Source organism: Natrix helvetica (assembly GCF_964273705.1).
Source record: "Natrix helvetica genome assembly, chromosome: 7".
Lineage (NCBI taxonomy): Eukaryota > Metazoa > Chordata > Lepidosauria > Squamata > Natricidae > Natrix > Natrix helvetica.
Genome location: NC_138558.1, coordinates 31,687,443 through 31,713,752, shown reverse-complemented (window position 1 = coordinate 31,713,752; position 26,310 = coordinate 31,687,443). Strand labels below are relative to the sequence as shown.

The window sequence follows — 26,310 nt, the reverse complement described above, 5'->3', positions numbered from 1 at the left end:
CACCATGCTTTGTGAACTGCATTTAACTTACTGCATCACAAGCTAGGCAGATGCTTATGGTTCTGTTGAGACAACAGCAGAAACAGAGGGCTATTGATGGCTTCCTGACTGAGAGAGTATTTATAACTTTCAGCTACTGATAAATCAGCTACATGCAGAAAGAGCCAGACATTTGCAAACAAATCATTCAGGTAATTAAGTAAAAGCAAACATTTTAAATAGTTAAAGATTAAGTCTGTGTTTCAAATTCATTTTTAATGCGCACAAAATAGCTTTTAGAAATATTATGTTATATACACATTAGACCAATATATTTCTTTGAAATTTTACCGCCTTGCATTTTATTTGCAATCTGGTAAACATTCAAAACTCAACAGTTGGCATTTTGTGGATTCAGACAAGATGATAGCTTGTGAATTTGAGTTTTTTTCTTTAGATTTAATCTTAAAACAGTCTTTTTAAATAGAAGCAATATGTAATATGGAATAATGGTTCTAAGGCTGAGATTAAATATGAAAGATTCTCTGCTCTCTACTAAATTGGATTGGATGTACAGACTGATTGAAAATCCTTTAAGCAAAACCAAATATTATGATTTGGTATTTATAGTTATGTACTTTAATATTCAACTAGCTCACATTAAGACAAAACCCAACCCAACTTATAAAAAATGGTAAATCGTTAGGGCAAGTACACAGAGCTAATTTGATGTAGTTATTAAAGAGACCAAGGTAGAAACTCATGGAGACCATGAGTTCTATTCCTGTCTTTGTCACAAAACATCCAGTTGAATGACTCTCCACCTCTCTCTCTTTCTCTCTCTCTCTCAGCCTTAGGAAGAAGGCAATGATAAAACACTTCCAAAAAATGTTTCCAAGAAAACAATAGGGATTTGCAGTCACTAGAAAGAGAGAGAAAATAGGCAATCACCAGAAAACAATATCAACCCAAAGGCGTAGAACAAAACCAAAGAATGGAAAAGTGCAAATCAAGATTTAGTGATTAACCCATCTTACCTGGGTTAATAATTATATAATCAAGTTAAACTTAAAGTGACTATTGACTCACCTCATCATCTGAACTATTGTAACTTCCAGAAATCTCTCTTTCAGAATAAATTTTGGAAGTAGTTTTCTGGAGGAAATCAGAAATTCTCTGCACTAGAAAGTCTCTGTCTTTCAAATTGGCAAAGAGGAATGTCATTCGGTTTTTAGTGCTGATCGATAATGGACTAGGTAAGACGCTTGAGCTATCCGCCTTTTCAACAATCGTCACCTAATGATACACATGGAAATAGAAGGACCAAAATAAAGTCTAAATGAATTGATACACTGGAAGAGGTAGTTCTCCATCAACCGCATCTTTAATTTGGTCACACACCAGCATAATAGCAGTTTTGAAATTCTGAAAAAAGCTATAAAGTTGTTATGAGTGATCAGGGATTATAAAAGCTAATTCTAGAAACCCAGGCAACATTATAAACTTTCAGCATACTTGTTTTAGTATTGCATAAGGAAAGATTAAATCATCCAAATATGTAATATTTTGTCATCTCCATAGCCATCCTATTTTACACTTCGTATTTTGCATTATTTAGTAGTTTTTAGATGTATTTTAAATTTAAATATTAATAGTTAATTCATAATTGCTAATTATTGATAAAATAGTACGTCTAATATACAGAGACCTTCTGTAATAAATAATGTCTGTAAATGAATCCATAAACATGAATTCAGTGTTCAAATTCTTCTTAAAAAAGAATCACAGCTATTGCAAGAAATATGACAACTTGTTGGTCCAAGTTAGATCTTGCGGATGGTAAATGATAATTTCCTGATCACAGAGAAAATTAAAATTTGTGACAATTGGGTGATGCCCTGGGTGGTAATAAGTGAGGTAACAATATATGGATTACTGACTGAACAGTGAGCAGCCGTGTGTACAAGTAATATTTGACCTACAACCATAATAGAGCCTGCCAATTATGGTTGCAAATGGTGACAACTGTTAAGTGAGACAGCCTTGCTTAACAACCCACACTCTGCTTTCTCTGATGACACCCTTAAACAAACACGTGAGTAATTAATCGCGCATGGGCTACCTCATGGATGGGGTAGGCCCAGTGGTGGGATTCAGCCACTTTGCACTACTTCGGGAGAACTGGTTGGTAACTTTCTGAGCAGTTTGGTGAACTGGCTGTTGGAAGAAATCATTAGGGCAGATAACCGGTTGTTAAATTATTTGAATCCCACCACTGGGTAGGCCCTGAGAGATCCACCATAAGAGACGCACACAAGCAGCAAAAAGCTTTACGAAGCCAAAACAGACCAGCAGGGGAGAAGAGACCAGGGCCTAGCACCACATTCTAATGCCAGAGAAGATTCCAAGCAAGACTTCAGGTATCACTGATGAAGCCATGCTCGTGGGCTGGGCCCCTGCCTTGATCAGCTATCTTGAATGTTCGTAAGTAATCACAATATAATAAAACCAGCATGTTTTGTACTGACCTCCCAAAGTGGGATGATGAGACTGCAGAGATTTTCTTCTTTGCTATTGAAACAAATGTAATTTGTAGACACAAACATTTGGCCCAAAATGTGCATTTTATTAAATGGGGTCCACAGTGTACAATCTGTATGTCCATCTAGTTTTTCATCCTTTGGAAGCCGGAACAAAGCACGGTACCTTTCACTTTTTGCCCTGGCATCCAGATCCCTATAAAACAGCATTTCCAATTTCAATGGCAATATTCCAGTTGCATGCACATATCTCATATAGTTCTTACTTTAACGTTAAAAATAAGCAACAAAGTATATTGTTTATGGTACTATTTTACATATATAAAGTAACATTTATATTAACAGGGCTTAAAACAAATGTATAAGATTGCATGTTTATTAGACTTTTTATAGTAGTGGTCGTGGGCCGAAACATAATGCTAAACCAGCAGGCAAGTTGCTTACTTTGCGCTGTACTATAACAACTGATTCCAAATCCTACCGTTTTAGGGCAGATACTTTTTTAGGAGACTTCTTCTTAAGTCTGGGGAGTGACTTGTCCTGCTCAAAGCCTTCATTGTCCAAAAGTTGCCTCATAGCTATGTTAGCAAGTTGTTCCATTAGTTTAAATGTTTCACTGATATTGAGAAACACAGAAAAGAAATGCTGACTGGATCTTGTGCTAACTTTAATCACATCAGGTAACAGCAGAGTTGCATTCTTCTCAAGCTGGGTGATATCTACCCATCGGATGACAAGTTTAGCTATTAAAGAAAAATGTGGCTTTAGCAGAAACAGTAACAATTCAATAGTTCCAAATTCAGGAATCAGGTGGTAACATTATAAAAATTTTATAAACTACTTGCATATGTAACTAAATACAGATTTATGGTAAGTCCTTTGAAAGTTTGCTCAAATGTTAGTCTCAGTACTTTCAACTGATTGAGTCACTAGTATTATGCAGTTATCAGTTGAAAGGATTTGTCTACTGTCTGATAAATCTATATATTTACCACACTATCTGACTAGTTAATTGTTTTACAGATAAAAACCTATCCCTACACACATCTGATAGAGAATTAAATCATTTTATAATTGTACACTAAACCAATAAAGCTCAACAAAAAAACAACCAAGATACAAACATTAAATTCCTTAAGCACTTATTAGTTCATACAATGTAAATTTTAAATAAAGATCCACTAGTCTTAAATAGAGCTAAATCAATTCAGGCGGTAAAAATACAGGCAATTATCCTGGTGACAGAATATCAGTGACAAAATGCAAAGCTAGAAGCCTCTTAAAAATGTTAACATGAATAAAAAAGGGTTCACACATGTATGTCCATGAATTATGTGCAGTTACTTGGAGCAAAACCTAAAATCCTTTGGAAATAATGTTGTCAGCTAAGTATGAATTAACTATTTTGCTTCAGCATTTTATATATATACTGTATGCTTCTTCTTCTTCTGTATGACATATTGTATATGGTAATATTAATCACTGAAGAATGTTCAGTGAAATAACAGTGTAGTTTCTACAGTTTATTAAACCACCTTTCCTTATGCCTGTTATTCTAATACTTATTTTCTTACCTCCAATTCCTGAACATGAGAATAAGCACAACATTAAATCATACATACTGTACATTTGTATAAATGAACCTGTTAATAATTCAATAAGAAGACGTTCATTCCTACCTTCTCGACCCATGAGAAAAGAATAGAAACATAGATGGTTAATGCTGAGATACATCCAGCCCTGACGTGGGACTTTCCCTTTCCAATAACTGCAGGAATAGTAATTCACAAGTTTCTCCTCCTCTGGCATCCCAAACAATTTATGGAACTTCACTGTTGCTTCCTTAAATTTAGCCGTGTCATCATCTTCCCGAATACCATTGATTTTGTTGTACTCTGCGATGATACCCTGAAGTAGATCATACAGGAGCTCTTGGAATTCTCAAAGCAACTATACCCTTTGCCTTTCACTTCTAGTATTTAAATTACGATCCCTATCATAATGTACACATACTGATCCACTAATTTAGAAATAAAAGAATTCAAGAAAAATCTTAAATAATTATAATTATAACTGCACAATTTCATATTATGTTTCAGGAAACAAATAAATAAATGCCAGAGCTTCATGAGATTGTCTACAAAAATAGAATAGCTTGATCTCATAAGATATAACAACATTGCAAGACGTTTGTTATGGTCATTATTCAAGATATTCTGGTGGTAAGCTAATGCTATTCACAGGCATGTGAGTGCCATTCAGCTCAAGAGCCTCACATTATTCATCCTTCGCATAATAAATTTTTGGATGAGAAAGTACAAATCCTCGTATTACTCATAACTTGTTAGGCTCTGCTAAACCAGATTGAATTCATTCGTCTACATAAAAACAGCCAAACTGCATGGCAAATCTGCTTTTGAAAAATGACAGTCAACCTCTGTAAGTTATGTGTGGATGTATGTGTGAGCGAAAGTGACAGTATGACTCCATCAACATTTTAGAAATTGTGGTGGAACTGGCATGTTTTTAAAATATCAGTTTGAACCTCTTCCTATGGATATCATTTAATACTGGCATTGATTACTCTGATCGTTCAAACAATATTATACTGTTTATGAGAATCATATTTTTTACAAATGCACACACAAGAAAATCAGATATAAAGTACTATTATATACTGGCTTTTCCTAGTCACATATATATTAAACAGAGCAAAAAAATACAATACCTGTATTTTTCCTCTGACAAAAGTGTTTATATCATTTTCATTTTCAAAGATAGAAAGAGTTTGTAGTAAATTATGTTCAAGCCATTCCCAATGCTCAGTTATTTCTTTTCTTGAGCAACCTAAGGCAGGGACAGGAGGTATTTGTAAAATTACTCCATTATGAAGAACACATGCACAAAAAGTTTTAGTACAACTATTACTAGTGATTATCAAACAGTTTTCAATGCTGCCTTCTGATGTAGCACTTGCCTGGAAAGGTCATCGTCTTCTTTTTTTCCTTCTCATCTCACTGAGGTTCACTTCTCATTTTAAACAAGCTAGTTTTTGATTAAACTAAAAACTAAGGATCCATGCCTTGCTTGATAATTTCACAGCAATTCAGAATATAAACCCTGTTTTGCTCATTAAAAATTTAACCAAGCCGCATTTTTTGTGGTCATCCTGAAGAACTGAGAATTATTTGATACTGGAAATTAAAGCTTTGGGATGTTTTTGCTGAAAGGCATCTTTGTATGGTATTAGTTTGCTGTTGTGTCTTTGATCTGTAGAATTCAGGACTTGTTTGTTACTGTTCTTTGGCATCGTTTCTCCACCTTGTCCCAAGCAGAGTTCATGTTCTTTCACACTCATGAGAAATAACTGCCTGGCAAACAGTTAATATAATATTTTCACAATATAAACCGAAAAAGGTGAACAGGAGAATGACCCCTATTCTTTTTCTGACCTAGTGTGATAGGAAATGGAATCAGACATAGATATGTAGAAAAGTTTATCCCTTACAAATTATTAAACAATACTCTTACCAAACTTCATGTAATATCAAAAATGTATTATTCTCATTAGGATTTAAAAAGCTGTTTCAATTTCCTTGGAGGTGCTCTCTGTGTAGACTGCATACACATACTGGCTGATGGAAGGCAGGGTAACAGTATGATAGATTACAAGGCAGTCTGTAGATAAGAGATCTTAGTTTGTCCAGAACAACATGAGCATATCAGCAGTAAAAGTGAACTTTAACTGCATTTGTGACATACAGGCCAACAGGAACCAAAACTTACTGATACTCTCTTCAACCTTTGCAACTTTTGACCTATATCAGAGGTCTCCAACCGTGGCAACTTTAAGACTTGTGGAGCAAAGCTGGCTGAGGAATTCTGAGAGTTGAAGTCCACAAGTCTTAAAGTTTCCAAGGTTGGAGACCCTTGATTATATATGACATGGCTCAGGCAGGCACCTCCATAATTCACTGAACAAAGAGGAAGAACATCAAAAACAGACTTGCAAGATTCTATTATCATCAGCTTCTATCAACCACACAGTGATGAGTAGGGCATATGAAAATTGCGACTTGGAATGTAAGTGGTAAGGAGCATGAATTTACAAATGAAATTAATAAATAAAAAATAGGTTCATTGTGTGTAAGTGAAACTAACGGTAAGGGAAATGATGTTATAGGTATGAATGGTCGTAATCAGCTCAGTGGATAAATCTGAAGGATTCCTTTTTCTCACTCCTACATTTTAGCATCTTCATGAAACAACTGGAAAAGTCACCCAGTAGTTCAGGATGAGGTATCATCAATCTGTGGATGATATCCAGCTGTACAATGTCCACCGTAGGCAGGACTGGAGATGCCATAGAAATTGTAACCCGTGTCTGAAGGCTGTGGAGGCCTGTGACCAAAGGGGCTGAAGTGAAATCACAAGAAGACAAAGCTGCTCTTTCTTCAGAAACATCTGGTTCTCTGTTTCCATTTACATCCTAAATGAAATAGGGTTTTCACCGAAGAAGCAGGTTTGTTACTTTTGAGCCCTTCTGAGTTAACTAACTGCTGAATTTGCAGAATATTGGTCATCCTGGATCACTGAGGAATGCATAAATAGGATAAAGTTTATTTTATGCTTATGGACTGAAAGAAAGGATACAATAAAGTGAATATGCTTTACAAGGAAGGTCTTACAAAAATATGAAAGTGAAGGTTGGCTGGGGAAGTGGACGAGAACTATAATGATGGAAGGAAAGCATACACAAGAAGCATTCTATAAATGCACACTGCGTGGTTCAGCACTGATCATGATGCAAACAAAGGTGTGTGATACCTGCATCTATACTTCAGGCATTTATTTATAAATGCAAAAGGCTTTCTTGTGTTGATGGCCATGATATTCTAACTGGAGAAAGTATTATTTGTAAGGACAGAAAGATGTGGAGACAGATAGAGACTGATGGCGGCATAAACTATAGATTCTGGTAACCGTATTATAAAAAAGATGTCGAGACTCTGGAAAAAGCATAGAAGAATAACAAAGACGATTAGGAGGCTGGAGGCTAAAACACATGAAGAATGGTTGCAGAAATTAGGTTTTGTCTAGTGTGGTGGAAAGAAGGACTAGGGATGACATAATGGAAGTGTTCCAATATTTGAGGGGCTGCCACAAAAAAGAGGGGGCCAACTATTCTCCAAAGCAAGAGAAGGCAGGACAAGAAACAATGGATGGAAACTAATTAAGGAGAGTGCCAATGTAGAACTAGGGAGAAATTTCCTGACAGTGATAATAATTAACCAGAGGGACAGGTTTTGCCTTCACAAATTATGGGTGCTCTATCACTGGAGGTTTTTAAGAAGAGATTGGACAGACATTTGTTTGAAATGGTATAGGGTCTCCTGCTTGAACAGGGGGTTGGATTAGAAGACCTCCAGAGTCCCTTCTAACTCTGTTATTCTATTCTATTTTTCTTACTTCATGGCTTCCATTTTTTGGCTTACTATTGCTTACTCCTTTTTCTGTATTCTTCCTAATGATACTTACCCAGAAACAGTATAGTATGTTGAGTATGTGTAATCATAGCTGAATTGAGCTCGCAATCAATAACAGTATTTTGAAATGAATATGAATGCTGCAATACATATTCTCTAAATCATTGAAAAGCCTATTAGAATTCTGTCAGAAAGGCACTGGTGGATGTAATGCGGAAATAAACTGTTTCTTAACCTCCTACAGAGCTTACAGAATATTGTTTCTGAAGTGCAAGCATAAGCTTATATCTGATCCTGGTCTGCTGATGAGGAATGACATCATTCTGTCTCTCTTCCAGAGAGGCTTCGCATTTCTTGGAACATGCTTCACTCTGAAAAGCCTGCATAATTGAACCAGAGGAGCAGACCCTCTTATCTGATAAGTGCACTGGACTATGCTTGAAATTAATGTATGAAAATATATTGTTAAGCACTGAAATCTGAGCTAGTCTGTCTCCAATTTCTATATGCTTGCATGCTCAAACATCCAAAATAACTCTTCCCTCACATCTGTAATATTTTAACGTGAAAGTCCTATAGTTTAGTAAGTTATTAATTCCATGTTCACAACATAAATTATTTGAGTAATATATATATATTATATAAATATAAATATAAATATAAATATAAATATATATAAATTGAAATCTGGGTAAAAGAACCACTGCCCCATCTGCATGCAATAAACTTATCCCAAATTGTACATGAATGGGCCCTTAAATATGGAATCTTCTACTTACCGTATTTTTCTGAGTATAAGACGCACCAAGATTTTGAAGAGCCAAATTAAAAAAAGTTTTTGCACTCTGCAGACCTCCCAAAAATGGCCCGTTTGTTTTTTTAAAAAAGGGTAGGAGGCTTGTAGAGTGATCCTGGAGGTGGGGACCGCCAAAAAAGAGGAAAAAATGGGTCTGTTTTTTTGTCAAAAAAAGGGCATGCATAGCCTTTAGGAGGCTTATAGAGTGCTCCTGGGGGCTGGGGGTGGGAAATTGAGCAAAAAATGCCCCGTTTTTAGCTCATTTCTGCTCTCCCCAGCCCCCAGGAGCACTCTGGAAGCCTCCTAAAGGCTATGCACGGCCATTTTGTTGAAGGGGGCAGGGTTTTGGGAGGCAAAATAATACTTTATTCAGTGTATAAGATGCACCCAGATTTTCAGCCTCTTTTTTGAGGGTAAAAGATGCGTCTTATACTCCGAAAAATACGGTATAGCATATAACATATCAGAACACCTAAGTAGGTGTGATTAAATTCATAGTAGCAATTAAACATTAAAAAAGAACTTATCAAAAGCCTGATATCCAGTCCATCAAAATGAATCTGACAGTTTAGAACTTCAGCTTTCAGAAAACTAGGACTTACCCCTCATATTTATGAAGGAAACCTGAGATTTTTAATGATATACAGACAATGCTCCTCAAACCCATTCCCTGTCTCCATTCAATACTCAATATTTTCCTTTATCATGTTCAGTGTACACACAATTCATCTTTATTCCAGTTCTAGCTTCGGACTTTTCACAGAAGTCTCCCTTCATTTTATCCCTACAACAACACTTATTTAATTTCCACAGCTGAGAATACAGCTGAACTTTGGTCTTTGTGGTCCTATTTATTTATTTCTTAGCGCTTATTGGGTCCTAGTCCAATACCTCACAACTATGTCCACTATTCGCTATCCAAAGACAAGTCAAGCCAATCATACAGGACTTCTCATTCAGCAAAATAAGCATGAGAAGTCCTGCGGATTTGGTGGACCACATTTTACAAAGAATAAATATGCATTCTCATTCAAGGAATTTCAACTCTATTGAAAATAAAGGCCAGAATCCAGAATTATTAGGGATGCACAGAGGACACAGAGAAACCATTCAACTACAGCAGCACCACAAATAGATCTGTAAGTCAACATTTCATCTTTGCATCTACCTGCAGAATTAGATGGAAAACTAGATTTTAAAAAAAGTAAACAGAAAGTAAAAAATGATCCACATTTACTGTGCAAGTTGGCTAATTCTTATGGAAACCAAAGCATAATACATCTACAAGGAACACATAACATAATAACAAAGTTGAAAGGGAACTTGGAGGTCTTTTAGTTCAATTCACAGTTCAATCAGGAAACCCTATACCATTTCAGACAAATACTTCTTCACCTGCAGCACACTGCTGACTCATATTTAAGTGACTGGAGTCCACTAGGACTCCAATATCCCTCTCACAGTTACTACTATTGAGCCAGGTGCCACCTATGCTATAGCTGTGAATTTCATTTTTCTTGCTAAATGTAGAACTTTGCTTTCCTCACCATTGAATTTCATTTTGTTAGATAGGGCCCAGTGTTTAGTATAAAATAACCATTATAAAGGAAAATTGATACATTGTAACTGTATTATTTTGCATCCAATAATCTTTGGTCAAAAAACCAATACCTTGAAAATGGTTCAAATACTTACCACAAGCAATAGTCCAGTATATCATAGAATCTGGTGCTTGATACAGAATACGATATGGTGCTACCCTTGCACTTGAATCTAACATAACATCAAGAGTTCCCACAAGAAGTCCTGAGGGGGAAAAAGAATTATGCAAATATTACTTGTTGTATACTAAAAAGTGTGTGCCACATTAAAACACACTCTAGCTGTGGAAAGAGTTAAATAGCAGAGACAAAGATATATTTAAAATGTGAGTATTGGAGTCCAGTGCTTAGATTATTGGCCTTGGATATTGTAAAATTACACCTATACTTTGAGCAGCTTAAAGAATAAAGGACATAAAGTAGGCTTTATTGAAATTTTATTGAAAAAAATTTTTTTATTGAAAAATCTGGCCCAATTAGCAAGTAAGTTTAATGAAGTCCATATGATAATGGGTATGCCAATCATAGATTTCTGAAGTTTTCAAATGGAAGGCAAGTGAAAATATTCATCTACTGATCCTGTAGGGCAGGGGTGTCCAAACTTGGGAACTTTAAGACTTGTGGACTTCAATTCCCAGAATTCCCCAGCCAGCTCTGCTGGGAGTTGAAGTCCACAAGTCTTAAAGTTCCCAAGTTTGGACACCCCTGCTGTAGGGTTTCAGATAAAACAGGGCATTTCTATATGAGAATTTCACACCAGTTCAGAATCAGTTCTAGATTTGCCTGATTCCTCAACAATGGTTATTTTGCCATTGGCAGAGTCTCCTGTCTCCTCTCTTTTGGAACTCATTTTACATAATCACTTCAATGCACAGGAGGAATAGCAGCTTGATGGCTTAGCGGTAGTTCTTATCAGCATTTCAAGACCAACAGCCAATGTAATCACCAATAATCTTCAAGCTGCTTTTCAAAGACTGGATACTGGAATGAGTGAGTTGAATGAATGATGATCAATACTGAGCCAGATGAATAATTTATGGAATAGCTCTGTATATTTTTACAGTATTATTCTTAATACAATTAAAATAAAAGGTAAGACGTACTTTTTTTCTTAATACAGTTTTATTAACTTTCAAAAACACGAATAAAAAATAAATGAGCAAGGCAAAAAGAAAACAGAAAAAAGAATCAGACAAAAAGATAAAAGTACAAAAAAAAAAAAAACACCAAAGGAAAAAGTAAAGAAAAAAGAACAAAACACTCTTATTCTAAAATTAACAATATACATTGCATCTATAATCCCATATAATTCTAATCATCAAATCCCAAAATCAAAATTACATTTCTCTTCGTTTTTTGCAAAAAGTCCAAGAGTGACTTCATTAACAACTCACCATCGACTCCTATCATTCTTTCCCTTTTTTTTAGACAATTCAGACTATGAAAAATACAGGAAGAACCTTATTCTACGCCACTAGATGAAGCCGTACCGGATTAGTCCTTGACTTAAAACCATTCATTTAAGGATGGTTCATTCACGTTATAACAGCCTTGGAAATAGTGATTTATGACCCATCCTCATAGACCACATCATTTAGCAACCAAAACCCAGTCCCAAGCCAAGGGCTACATGTATACAGATGTATGTATGTAAATGAATGAATCATTCAGCCTCAGATAATTTCTGTTTCAGAATTTGCTACTTCCCCAAATTTCATTTCCTTAAATATTTGTATTCTTAAAATACCCAACATATAAGATTCTTATTCCAACAAGATTTGAAACCATTTTATATTGAGGCATAAAGAAAAGAAACAATCTTATGAACTGTCAGCTATTGTAATAATTTGATAAGTATACGGGGCATTTAGGGCTACTTCTTCCTAATTCTCCAGCTCTTAAACTATATTCTTACTGAATTTCTTTTCTCTTTCTTCTGTCATTGTTGCCACATCCTTCTTGTTTAAATCTAGTATAGGGCCTCTGCCATCTGCTTGCTTTATGGAGAACAATAATCGCATGACCAAATATTAAACTGATATTATTTAATATCAGTTAGCAAATGATGCATTCTGATAGATTCTTCAATCCACATGGATTTTAAAAACATCAAATGTGACTAGAACATCTAATCTACATTTATTGGCATAGGACAACACTGAAATTGTTTGAACCCCAAAACTGAGCATATTATTTTCACAGACAGTCTTAACAACCACAACTGGGATCAGAATTTTGGCTACGTAATGCAGTCATTAAGTCAGTCATCATTTGACTGGACCTGATTTTACAGCCATTGTTATCATAGTCATTAAGTGAGTCACCATGGTTGTTAAGCAAATAACGTGGTTGTTAAGTGAACAACACTGTTGTTAAACAAATCCGGCTTCCACAATTGACTTTGCTTGTTGGAAGCCAGCTGGGAAGGTTGCAAATCACAATCTAATGACTACAAGGCATTGTAACTATCATAAATCTCTATTGTTTACCACCTAAATGTCCAAAGAATTAATTTTGCAGCATTTTTTAAAATCATTGTCTGGGAATCTGCAATTAACAGAATTATTTTTTAAATGTGTTTTTGTGCCTGTGAAGTTCCTGAGACTTTACAGTACTTCTGAATTCTGACAATGCAGTAGTTGAATGCAGACATCATAGTTTCTTGGCGTGTTGAGACAATACAAAATCCCCCAAGTTTACATCCCACCAAAGGACTTAATACTACTACATACCACCAATCTATTACGGAGTAAAGGTCAGAGTCAGCTGTGCAGTAATAAAAGCTTGTTGGCAAAGACAACATTTCCCACATTTTGCTCCTGCTGTCTTTAGTATATCTGTAGCTTTTGTTACATTTTTTTTCCTGGCAGCAATTTTCTAGAGAGGAGATTTATTAGAAATTTACTGTACTTTTAAGAGCCAGCAAAAAGCACAAGAAGATATATCCTGGGCAAAGTGCTGACTAGATTTCTTTTCTCACTTGGTGCCAACATTGAGAAGTAGTGATATCAATTGAGGACTAATCACAACTATGGCAAAGCAGAACAACCCACTGTTCCCTCAGTGGTTTTTTGAGACCATGTTTTCCTATCAGCTATTTTGGAGAGAGAATATAACCAATAGATCGTGATAGCAATAGCAATAGCACTTAGACTTATATACCGCTTCACAGCCCCTCTAAGCAGTTTACAGAGTCAGCGTATTACCCCCAACAATCTGGGTCCTCATTTTACCCCCTTGGAAAGATAGAAGGCAGAGGCAACCTTGAGCCTGGTGAGATTTGATCTGCGAAACTGCTAGCAGCCGGTGATCAGCAGAAGTAGCCTGCAGTACTGTGCCACCGTGGCTTTAGTGATGTGGGACCAGCAGATGAGAGCCAAAGCTCTTATTTAAAAATCTTTCAAGGAAAAGAAGTTAATAATTTTACCTAAGCTTGTCTGGAAAAGTGAATGCCCCCAATATAAATTTTTCTTAGATCATGGTAGGTGGTAACATACAACCAACCTAAACTATCCTAAAATACCTAAGCCCAGCTGGATTTGGAAAAATATGGATGAAAATCCACCAGGAATTCCAGGGCTATAGGCTAGGGTAGGCTATGAAATTAACAACCTGGATGAAAGCAATGACAACCCTTTTCCATATTGTTGCTAAAAACAATGTAAACGGCTCCATGAAGTCATTAACAGTCAAACTCTATTGAAGAGTGTCTTTATCTTTTTATCTAATTACAAAAGAATCACACTGGGTATCAAACCAAATTGTAAAGATCTGATTCAACAGCAAGATGACCTTTGCAACAGACACTCCTACGCATATACCCATTTCTTACATACAATGAGCAGAAAAGGGATTTGCATATCTCTCCTCTATTGAAAGTTGTTTCTCTTCAAATGAGTAGCCTCAGGTCTGTGATTCTTCATTGCACTTTACCCCAACCTGATATTGTACCCACATATTCTAAACTATAATTCCCAACATATTCACCATGCTAATTTGAACTGATGAGAACTCTAGTTTGAAGCTGATGGACAGACCAGGTGCTATCAATCAGGCAAGATAGGTTAATGTGGCTCCACGGGCCATTCTCTTTGGCTGTCATGAACAAGGGGATATTTAACCTAGACTTGAGCAAGTGTTGCTGGAGCCTAAGAGAGAAATCATTGCTGCTGCTTCTACACCATCACCTCCATATTCCAAGTCAACTAGTCTTGCTGCCCACCAACATTTCTTCCCCAACCAGAAAAAGATATTTGATGGCACCGGAGGAGGTAAACGGAGGCCATTATGGAATTTAAACCCACTGCTACAGCTGCAGTGTGGAAAAACATCCATTTACACTCCACTCTTTATTACTTACTCTCAAGCATCTCAGCCTAGATGAGGAAACAGTTGGTGTCTCAGCTAGCTTACCATGGAGGTTAGGGAGTGGATTTATGTGAGATATTTGTCTTGAGGTAAAGACGAATAGAATAGAATTAGAATTAGAATAGAATAGAATTCTTGGCCAAGTGTGATTTGACAGACAAGACATTTGTCTTTGGTGCATATACTCTCAGTGTACATAAAAGAGAAAAAATACATTCATCGAGAATCATAAGATACCACACTTAGTGATAGTCATAGGTTACTAATAAGCAATCAAATCATACTCGGAAACAAATAAAACAACATAAATCGTTAAGATACAAGCAACATGGTTATAGTCATAAGTGGGAGGAGATAGGGAATAGGAAGGATGAGAATAATAATAGTAATACAGTCTTAGTAAATAGTTTGACAGTGTTGTGGGAATTAATTGCTTAGCAGAGTGAGGGCATTCAGGCAAAAACTGTTCTTGGGTCTAGTTGTTCTGGTGTGCAGTGCCCTATAGCGTCGTTTTGAGGGTAGAAGTTGAAACAATTTATGATCCCACATTACATATATCCCTATGATATATGAGTCAAAGATAACAGGGAAGTTGTCTGGTGCTAGGTATTATGTGGCATATAAAATGCCATTCTGTGGTTTGCCAAATCTAGCAGAGCATTTTGCTTGGGCACATACAGAATTCTTAACCAAAACAATGGTCACTGGCCTGCCCACAATCTAACAATTATAAGGGACAGTCACATGCTGCAGTGTAGGCTACTGTGTATCGCGACTATAGAAGAAGCTTCAGTAGATTTACTGGAAATCAATGGGATAAGTAAGTCGATAACTGTTCCAGAAATACAAGCAAGACAATCCATTTATTTAGAATCCTGAGATAGATTACATGTTTGTGAGTGAACTCCAAACATTTAATTCACTTATGCAATATTATGAAAATATCAGCTTTCACTTGAAAAAGTAATTTTCAAGCTTTATGGCTGCAATCTGATCTCAATGGCTAAAAGAAAAATGAGGCTCAAAGGGAAGGGAAGGCAAAACTTGGATTTCGCCGAATATTCTTAATTCCCAGCGCAGAGAGATTCTCCATAGTGAGGAGGAGGAGTATCCAGACTGGTTAACCTTGTCCTCTCATTGATTGGACTGAGTCAGATAAGCTCTTTGGGCACGCCCACTGGTCACCAGGTACTACCCAGTTATCGACTCAGTCCACTCACTGGACAGTTGACCATTCTGGCTCTCCAGATTTTTTTTTACAAAAATCAAAGAAAAAGGTTTGGACCCACGGATTTTGCCTCCCAGTACCGCGCAATAGCCTCGGATCATCAGCAAGGACTGCCACAAGCCCCCTTGATCACTGAGACACTGAGTACTGTACATTCATCTTGTAGCAAATTTTGAGCATTGATAACTTTTAGTACAGATGTAAAGAATGTCATAAAACCCACAAGTTCTTGATTTGGAGTTGTTTATATGATAGTTATTTGTGCCCAAGGATCAGCATTTTCACAGCAAAAATCACACCGAGAGGCAATTATTTACAATGAAGAACGGATGCAGGGATCCTGTCCTAGAGGATATTATGAGCAAACTCCCTGCCTGCTTTTTCCCCAGTATTCCCATTTAAGCATGCTGCCTAAATGTATACATGTAACTAATATTTAGTTTGGCCTCAGGGGCTTCTCAAGAAATGATCGAAGAAATTATTTTAGAGCAATTGTTAGGCAATTGTTCTATTCATTACAAAAAAAAATATCCTACAAAATGGCAAAATCATTTTGAAGGTCAAATACAATGTTAAGTACCATAAGGTCATAATCCTCTTAAAATACTTCAATGGGCAGCTACTGGCATAAAAACTGCCAACACCTATTCCACATCAACAATGCTAGATTCCAACAAACTAGGTGATGTTGGCCGAAAAAAATATACAGTCCAGATCAGGAAAGCTCCCTGAGGCCCTCACTTGTAACCTGGGCAAGACCTTGTTACCAAATTGAACTACATGGTGATTCAAAATTGATATGCATTATTTTTTTAATTAAAAAAAATAACAACAGTGGAAATGGAGACTATTCCCACCCATTTATGTATTGCTAAATAATTTATTGCTTTTGATCTATTTAAACAATGTACATAGCTGCTCATCCTATTCATGTGACTCTAGGCCAGTAGTTGGCGAACCTTTTTGGCACTGAGTGCCAGAAACAGGAAGAGCAGCCGCCCGGTGTGCATGCGGGTGGCAAAAACTGGAAGAGCAACTGCCATGTTTGCATGCATGCATCAGGAAGATGATCTTCCGGTTCCTGACACGTGCATGAGCCAGCTGGTCTTTTTGCATACATGCGTGCCAGAAACCAGAAGACCAGGTGGACGGGGCGCATGCGTACACTGGAAATTGGAAGAGCAGCTGCCCGGGACCCGCATGCATACCGGGGGTCTGTCTTCCAGTTTCTGGTGTTCCCATGTGCATGAAGACCAGCTGGCCGGCGTGCCGGAACCCAGAAGAGCAAAGGGCGGTGGCTCGCGTACCTGGAAAGATGGCTCTGTGTGGCACTTCCGGCACGTGTGCCATAGGTCATCACGGCTCTAAGCAGTTCACAATTCATTAAAACTGGAAACACACTCTCTTCTAAAACTATCAGCAACAGAACATAGTATAACTGAGACTATCTACATAACTCATATCTTCAGTCATCTAACATCCTGGTCAAATGCCCGAGAGATGAGACATGTCTTTAGAGCTTTCTGAAAGGCTAAGAAAGATGGAGCCAACCCAACCATTTACTACTGTGTGCCAGTGGTGGGATACGACCAGTATGCCTTGGGACGGGTGTACCGCTGCCTGCTGGGAGCACCAGGTACCGTTCCGGTACAGTGCTCCGGAGAGCCCACCCGCCCTCCCTACCTGTATTTGAGCCGAACTGGGCTTCCGCGCACGGCGTGTACAGCTAGAGCATCGCGGGCGGTTAAGTGCGCATGTGCACGCTGTGTGCACGCTGCGCACATGCATGTGGTAGACGCCTGTACTGTACCGGTTGCAACAGGATCCAGAACCCACCACTGCTGTGTGCAGTAGGTGTAACAAAGATTAAAAGATTCTTTCAACATGCCTCTTTGCAGGCTTATCCACTGTTAGCATTTCTAAGCAGGTTTTTGGAGGAGAAAAGACAGCAACTTAATACCACATAAGCCCTTTCTATGTTGCTCAGGGCAAACAAAGTGAGCACATTTTATTTTCCACTGAAAATATGGAATGCTATCTAACACCACTAAGCAGGTTTGCACCTACTTAATACTTGAAGTCAGTAAGAATTAAGCTTAACTGGAGGGAAGCTTTATCTTCAATGGAATGAAAAAAAATGGACGGTTTCGGTTTTTTTCTTAGATATGGGAAAAATAAGAAAGAATAACATTTGTTGCATTCTTTCTGTTCTAGTGACTGCCTCCAATACAGATGAATATGAGTGTCCAAGGCTGAACTTTGCAGCAGCAGCACAGATTTAGCTCTGACATTTAGACTTTTTTATTTGTAATTTCTCAAGCCTATCTGCAAAGAGAGGGCTGCACATAATGTTTATTTTGTACACATAATTAGTATACACAAAATCCAGATTATGACTGATAAACATGTTTTTCTTGCTCATTTATTTTTTTAGTGTGTAACATTTTATTTTTAGAAACTAACACATGACACATAGACACATTCACCAAGTATTCAAAGAAAAAATTACTAAGCTGTACATTCATGCAGCTAATTAATATTACATATAATTTCATACTAAGCTATCAGTTTATGCATTGTTAGACAATACTGTAGATAAAAGGAAGGATATCTATCCACGGATATTAAAAAAAAGGTAAAAGTGTTTTCATACATATTTTTTTACAAAGAAGAAATCTGAAAGTCTAAAGTACAAAGGGTCTTATATTAATTGTTGCTCCAAACAACAATTAGCTCTTATTTTCAAGGAAATACAGTACTAAATGCATCCATCTGGCTGACAATCAATACAATACAATACAATAGCAGAGTTGGAAGGGACCTTGGAGGTCTTCTAGTCCAACCCCCTTCCTAGGCAGGAAACCCTATACCGTTTCAGACAAATGGCTATCCAACATCTTCTTAAAGACTTCCAGTATTGGGGCATTCACAACTTCTGGAGGCAAGCTGTTCCATTGATTAATTGTTCTAACTGTCAGGAAATTTCTCCTTAGTTCTAAGTTGCTTCTCTCCTTGATTAGTTTCCATCCATTCCTTCTTGTTCTACCCTCAGGTGCCTTGGAAAATAGTTTGACTCCCTCTTCTTTCTGGCAACCCCTGAGATATTGGAACAATGCTATCATGTCTCCCCTAGTCCTTCTTTCTCTTAAGCTAGACATACCCAGTTCCTGCAACCGTTCTTCATATGTTTTAGTCTCCAGTCCCCTAATCATCTTTGTTGCTCTTCTCTGCACTCTTTCTAGTCATATTAATGTCATGTCTAGGGCTTATTTTCTGGTTGGGTCTTATTTTGGGGAAATACGGTAGCAATAATCTATTCCACTGATGGCTAACCTTTTTTTTGGCTCAGGTGCCAAAAGCAGGGGGGTGCAGGGGGGTTGTCCGTGTGCGTGCCACACCGATGCTATGCGTGCGACCCCAGCACGCATGTGCATGCTCCCCCCCGTGCACATCTACCCGTGACCAGAGCTCCCCCCTGCTTTTGGCACCTTTTTTTCACCCTCCCCAGGCTCCAGAGGCTTTCTAGGAGTCTAGGGAGGGTGAAAACAGCTCCCTGCCCCAACCGGAGGCGCTCCAGAGGCTTCAGGAGCTTCCCTGAAGCCTCCGGATCGCAAAAAACCAGCCCTACGGGCAAACTGGAAGTTCAGGTACAGACTTCCAGTTTGCTCGTAGGGCTGTTTTTTGCTCTCCGGAGCCTTCAGGGAAGCCTCCTGAAGGCTCTGGAGGGTGTAAAACGGACTTATAAGCAAACCTGAAGTCTGTTCCTGAACTTTCGGTTTGCCAGTAGGGCCAGTTTTTCAAGCTCTGAAAGCTTAAAAGAATCCTCTGGAGGGCAAAAAACGGCCTCAAAAGAAGGCCAAAGTCAGCTGGAGCTGACAGGGCAACACCTCGCATGCCCTTACAAATGGCTCCGCGTGCCATAGGTTCACCATCACGGATCTATTCCTTCCCCATAATATCTACTCTAGTTTTAATAACCAGTAAACTTAAAACTGTCTTAAATCAGCATTTATGTGCATTTCAAAGTCCTATTGACTACTAATTTATGGAATGATGAACATAAAATATTGTGATGTCACGTCATGAGAAGTTTTCAGCTACAAATAAGAAGTGAGGAAAATTTTATCTAATGTTTTTCAACCTTGGCAACTTTAAGACATCTTTTCATGGGATAATACATGAAACTTCCTAATGTACTGAGCATTCATAAGAAATAAATAACATGAAATATAATATTCCATATGAATATTATTCATTTGTGAATAAATAATATGGAAGTTATTATAGGTATTCCTCAACTTACAGCCAGTTGTTTAGTGACTGTTCAAAGATACAACACTGAAAAAGTGACATGACCGCTTTTTACATGACTGTTGCAGCATCCCCATGGTCACATGACCAAAATTTGGACACTCGGCAATTGGCATGTATTTAGGATAGCTGAAGTGTTCTGGGTAACTGACCAGCAGTCAATGGGGAAGCCAGAAGGAAAACAGAATGATGTCTAGGACTGACAAATCTGCTAGTTTGGGTTTTACTTGAAGCAAAAACAACTGGTTGCAAAATGTGCTATTTAGCAGAAGCAACATTTTGTAACAAGAAATAGACAAACAAGTTACAAAAAATATTTCCTGTAAGATCCTTTTACTGTTCTTTTAAAGTGTAAAGCGTCAGGGGTTTCAGCCAGACTATGTTATTTAGTCTTCAGCAATTTATTCCACTTTGATGATTTTAGGTATATACTATATCTGGAAGCTGATATAAAATAATTTGCCTTACAAATCACAGAAATGTGTACAAAATTTGATTGCTTAGCAATTTGCGCATACATCTATTTTTTGCCTTTAAACGTTGCTGAATTTGGAAAAATCAAAAGAATTTGGAATGGAACCATCATGCAGTGAAAATGTGAAAATATCGTGCCTGCTAAGGTTGAAAGGGCAGTTGGAATATATGGATAACTATGATTTTCTAGGTTTCCTTTATGATTAAATGACTTATGAAACATAGAATTTGAGTTTCTCTGCTAAAGTTTACAGGCATTTCAAAATTTTCTTAGAAGAATAGAGAGGGCAGAAAGTAGAATTAGTGTATTCTCTGGGTAAAAAAATTATTCAGAAGCAGGAGGGATTAGAGCAGTCATATGTTTTTATATCAAGTAAACTAAAGAGCAGTGAATATTATCAATTGACAATATAAACAATTCAAAAAGGCAAGGAGAAGGAAACTAAATATACAGGAATAAGCAGTGTCAGCTTCTGCTGTGATAGCTGTCTCTCAGCAGAACTGTAAGGAAGTGATTTCTTCTGCTCCTCTCTCTCAATCCCACATATTCTCTTTTAAAATCAACTTCAGAGACTATGTAGATTGCCCAGAAAAAGGGAAGTTACAGGGGTTGAGAAGTAGCAGAATTAGAGATGCAGATCCTTCCATGCAATTTTGGATATTTTTTTTCTTAAGTGTTAATTAGTAATTTATTTTAAAATGATGATTATGACTGCATAATGGAACAAATATTGATATTTCATTTATTTGCAGCATATATTCTCTTCAGATCATATAAATATTTCACCTTTCTTTCATGTGTTGAAAACTTCACATGATTATGTTCCCAGAGTGATAACAACCAGATGGGCTGCAAGGAATATAACCCCCCCCAACCACCACCCTTCAGTCAGAACTGAAGAATGTTCATGGATGAGAAGCAAAACATCTTCAAGGGGAAAAAAAACCCCAAGGAAGTCCAGGTGCCTTTTGAAAAAGCATCGTTCTGGCAACCATGATCCAGATGACTGAGAATCTCCACAGACAGACAGAAGGAAACAGTTCAGTCCTAATTACCGCTTCATGCCTACACAATGCATTTGAAAGATTTCTGGCATAATTTCACAGGCTGTCAGTTGTTGGAATGTACCCAGTTTGCAATAAAATGCTTCACAGACCAAACGATGAGAATCAGCTACTATCATAAATATATGGAAGTTTATATGACCATTCATTCCAAAGAAATGGCTCCTATAAATAGAGGCCTTTGTCCGAGTCTAAATTGGACATAGATTTGGGCAGATAAACTACAGGTAGTCCTTGACTTACAAAAGGTCATTTAGTAACTGATCGAAATTACAACGGCATTGAAAAAAGTGACATGACTTTTTCATACTTATGACCATTGTAGAATCTCCATGGTCACACCATCAAAATTCATATCCTTGGCAACTGACTCATATTTATGACGTTTGCAGTATCCCTGGGACATGCGATCCCTTGTTTGTGACCTTCTGAAAAGCAAAGTCACTGGGGAAACCAGATTCACTTAGCAAACTGTTACTAACTTAACAACGGCAGTGATTCACACAACAACTTTAGCAAGAAAGGTCATAAATTGGAGCAAAACTCACTTAACAACCATCTCAGCAACAGAAATTTGGGGCTCAATTTTGGTTATAAGTCGAGGACTGCCTGTACTCAATATTTGAAAGCAGCAGAGAATCCCTAAAATAGAAGCAATGAGATATCTATGTCAAAATCTTATTTTAATTTCCAGTTTACCTCAGACTTAATATGTACAATTATTCTTCATTTATTTTATCCACTACAATAAAACCAGAACAGAATATGCACTTTATGTACAAGATAGACAGACCCTTTAAAAATCCAAATGTTGAAAATTCAATCCTATTCCATGAAACATAAAGCTTACACAATTTAAAACTTTACTTTGAATGTACTATTAAGAATTATTGGAAAGAAAGCAGCTCTAACAAGTAAACACCTTCGTCTCTTTTACTATCCAAGATCTTCTTTAACTAGAAACTATCAGTCTGGAATATTTTATATGAAAAGCAAGTGCTTTTGCATTTTAATTGAAAATTATATGAAAAATGCCACAGCTAAGCACTTTATACTTTCAGGACCTATTTCAGTTGAAATTCTGAAAAATTCCTCCCAAACATTAAACGTCTTAGATTCAGTGATTCCTCCTTCAGTTCATTCATTCAAATATTTCAATGTTTTCATATAACATAGAAACACATTTATCTGGGAGTAAGCCCTTATTTTAACAATCACTGTATGTTCTTCTAGAATATCACTGATTTTCTTTTCCAAAAGGAAGCAAAGTCAGAGTCTCCAAGCCTTTTTATATTATGCAATAATGGTCAAAAATAGACTAAATTATTCACCTGTAGAATTCTATATTATTTTCAATGCATCAATAAAACACTAAAAACAAAACACAATGCCTGCAGATACGGCTGTCAGCAGAAGTGTTGTTCTTTAATTTACAGGCATGGCACTGTTTGAATCACTGTTCGGTTTGGCTAGTTATCTAAGATACGGACAAATGCTATAAAACTCTTTTTCCAGTAAGAATCTGAAGTCACCTTGAAGAATGCCTTGAATTATTTATGATGATCCCACATTTTTAGGATATGATTGGAAGCGGTAAAGGATTTAAACAAAAAACAGCAATATTATGTGACGTTATTGCTACCATTCAGGTTTTTATATAAACTAAACCAGCTCAAGAAACAAGAAAGAAACAGTTTAAAGCAGGGGTCTCCAAATTCTGGGAGTTGAAGTCCACCAGGCTTAAAGTTGCCAAGGTTGGAGACCCCTTCTTTAAAGCATACCCATGAATTCCATTCTGGTAATTGACCATAATAACAATAACACACTGAGTGAAAGGGATGATAAATATAGCCATTTTAAAGAACATGTAATATCAAAATGAAAAGGGCAAATTAAGAATGTTCTTACAAAAGGTTTCCACTCCACCCAAATTAAAATTCCTTAAAAAGAAAAAGCACTCATATCCATAAAACAAGTACTACCTTACCTAAAACAGTAGAATAACAGTATTAACATTCCTTTAGGCTTCTGCTACTCTTACATAAGTTATCTGGGCTAAAATTAGACAATTGTATTCCTTTTTTCTGTATTGTAAAGCTAATAACGTCATGAATATATATGTAAGACTGAACATAAATACAAGAGGACCGAAATGTATTTATCTTTCTGACTTCCCAATGCTGGAAGCAAAATTATTAAATAGTAATTCTAAACATGGTAGCCATGACGACCACTAAAATAAACTATTAAATCAAAAAGTGTTCTCTAGATATGGATTATCACTTGTAACACCAACTAAGTGTAGATGTGAATCTGAACCACTGCAACTACATATCTATGGAGACTTCTCAGTTCCAAAAGTGCTTTTTCAAGAGGCAACTGGACTTTCTTTGAAGACATTTCACTTCTTAGCTGAAGAAGCTTCTTGGATGAGAAGCGAAACGTCTTCAAAGAAAAACCAGAAAGTCCAATTGCCTCTTGAAAAAGCACTCTTGGGACACCACTGCAACTACAGACATAAAAAAGGAGCATGTCCCTTATTTATTTGTGTAGGCAACAGAAACAGAAAATATCCCTAACCATTTTAAACCCTGATATTCAGAACGGATTTTTGTCTATTCTACAAGGCGGTTTTAATTCTGTGACCTCAGGCAAATTTATACACGATGCACCACATTTACCGCAAGATAAAGGGCAAGGAACTTTCACAAAGAACATTGGAAGGTGAAACTACAAAAGAATTTCAAAGCAGAATAAGTACACCAAACTCTTTGTATAAAGTACTTGGAAGTACCTCTCAAGGAGTTCAAAAGAGCTTTTAAAGATTTTCTACACAAGGTTGTTAGATTGGGTAATGGATAGGCGCGCACACAGGCTTAACGGTAACAACAGCTCTTTATTATAACACAAGAACAATCCAGCGAAGGTTGAGTCTGACAGCAACCCTTTTATAGGGAGCTGTCAGACCCTTCGACCAATAGGATTAAACATCTGTTCCCGCTGGAACAGAGGACCTTGGTGGAAACCACTGAAATTGGTATAAGTATCTAACACCCCTCCCCTCTTAGATGGAACAATTCTACTGGTAACATAGTCACGCAGTTAGGCAGGCTTTTGTGTAGCTCTTGTGTAGGAGGGGTTTCCTTGGACAGATTGGACAGACCAGTTTGCTCCGCAGCTCCGCTTGGTGGAAGCTCCTGGAACCTTTCACAGGCCACGGCTGGAGCTTCTGGAGCCGGTTTGCTCGGCGCTCACTGCGGGCCTGCAACAAAACCAGATAGGTTTCCCGGTATCCTCGGGCTTGAGCTGACTGTGGAAGGAGTGAGCGTTTGCTCCGTTTGGGTAGGCTTGGGTGGGGCTTTGGCTAACTCATACAGGAGTTACCTCTGGTTGTCTAAGAGTGGAGTTGGAGAGGCAGCCACGGAGTTGGTCAATGTGCTTTCTCCAATTCTTACCATCCTCAAGCTCTAGGAGGTAAGAGCTAGGGCTGGTGATGCCTATCACTGTGGCAGGAATCCACAGAGTTCCCCTGGTGTAGTTGTCGGAGGATACCGAATCCCCTACTAAATGTCCGAATCATGTTTGTGGAGTCTGGGGGTGATGAGGCAAAATAATTGGGGTGTAGCCAGCCGATGACCCATGAGAAGCTTGGAGGGGCTTCTCCCAGTAGTGGCACTGGGCATGATGTGCTGAATTAGTAAGTAATGGTCGACCCGTGTTTGCCAATCTCCCGGGCCCATCCTAGAGAGGGCCTCTTTTGCAGATCTCACCATTCTCTCTGCCTGACCATTGGAGGCCGGATGGAATGGCGTGACCAGGGCATGCCTGATTCCTTGAGCTGCTAGGAAGGTCTCAAATTGCATGGCCGTGAATTGGGGCCCACTGTCAGAGTCCAAGACGTCGGGTAGGCCGTGTGTGGAGAAGTCTCCGTAGCACCTTGATGACTGCTTCTGTTATAGTGGAGGTCATCAGGACTACCTCTAACCATTTCGAGTAGGCATCCACAACTATGAGAAATGTCTGGCCATGAGCAGGGCCAGCAAAGTCAATGTGCACCCTAGACCATGGTGCTTGAGGTTGCTCCCACTCCTTAGCGGGTGCCTCTGGGGGAGCTGGTCTAGACTCCTGGCACGGTGTGCAGGTAGCCACCCATTCTTCGATCTCCCTGTTCATGTTAGGCCACCACACGTAACTCCTAGCCAAAGACTTCATCCTGACTATTCCAGGATGCCCTATGTGTAAAGCCTCTTAATACTGCAATGCGCAGTTTGGGTGGAACAACAACCTGGTCCCCTCACAGTAGACAGCCATTTACCACCGATAATTCATCACGTTTACTAAAATACATTTTGAAATCAGCCCCCACAGACCCCTTGGGCCACCCCCTCCACACCCAGTTCAAAATTTGCTTGGTGGTGGAGTCCTTTGCAGAGTGATGGGCAACGTCAGTGGACAAGACAGG

General features: G+C 37.9%; 1 protein-coding gene across 2 annotated transcripts in view; it reads right to left on the bottom strand.

The window, feature by feature from the left end:
• The window catches only part of TBC1D9 (TBC1 domain family member 9), a 55,192-nt gene that overhangs the window by 23,420 nt on the left and 5,462 nt on the right, over positions 1–26,310 (bottom strand). For both annotated transcript variants that reach the window (XM_081959343.1, XM_081959344.1), the window contains exons 2-7: positions 10,497–10,607; positions 5,248–5,366; positions 4,199–4,427; positions 3,001–3,262; positions 2,508–2,715; positions 1,069–1,275 (exon numbers count right to left, since the gene is read on the bottom strand). In XM_081959343.1, coding sequence (XP_081815469.1) covers positions 1,069–1,275; positions 2,508–2,715; positions 3,001–3,262; positions 4,199–4,427; positions 5,248–5,366; positions 10,497–10,607 — 1,136 coding nt within the window. The remainder of the gene's footprint in view (positions 1–1,068; positions 1,276–2,507; positions 2,716–3,000; positions 3,263–4,198; positions 4,428–5,247; positions 5,367–10,496; positions 10,608–26,310) is intronic.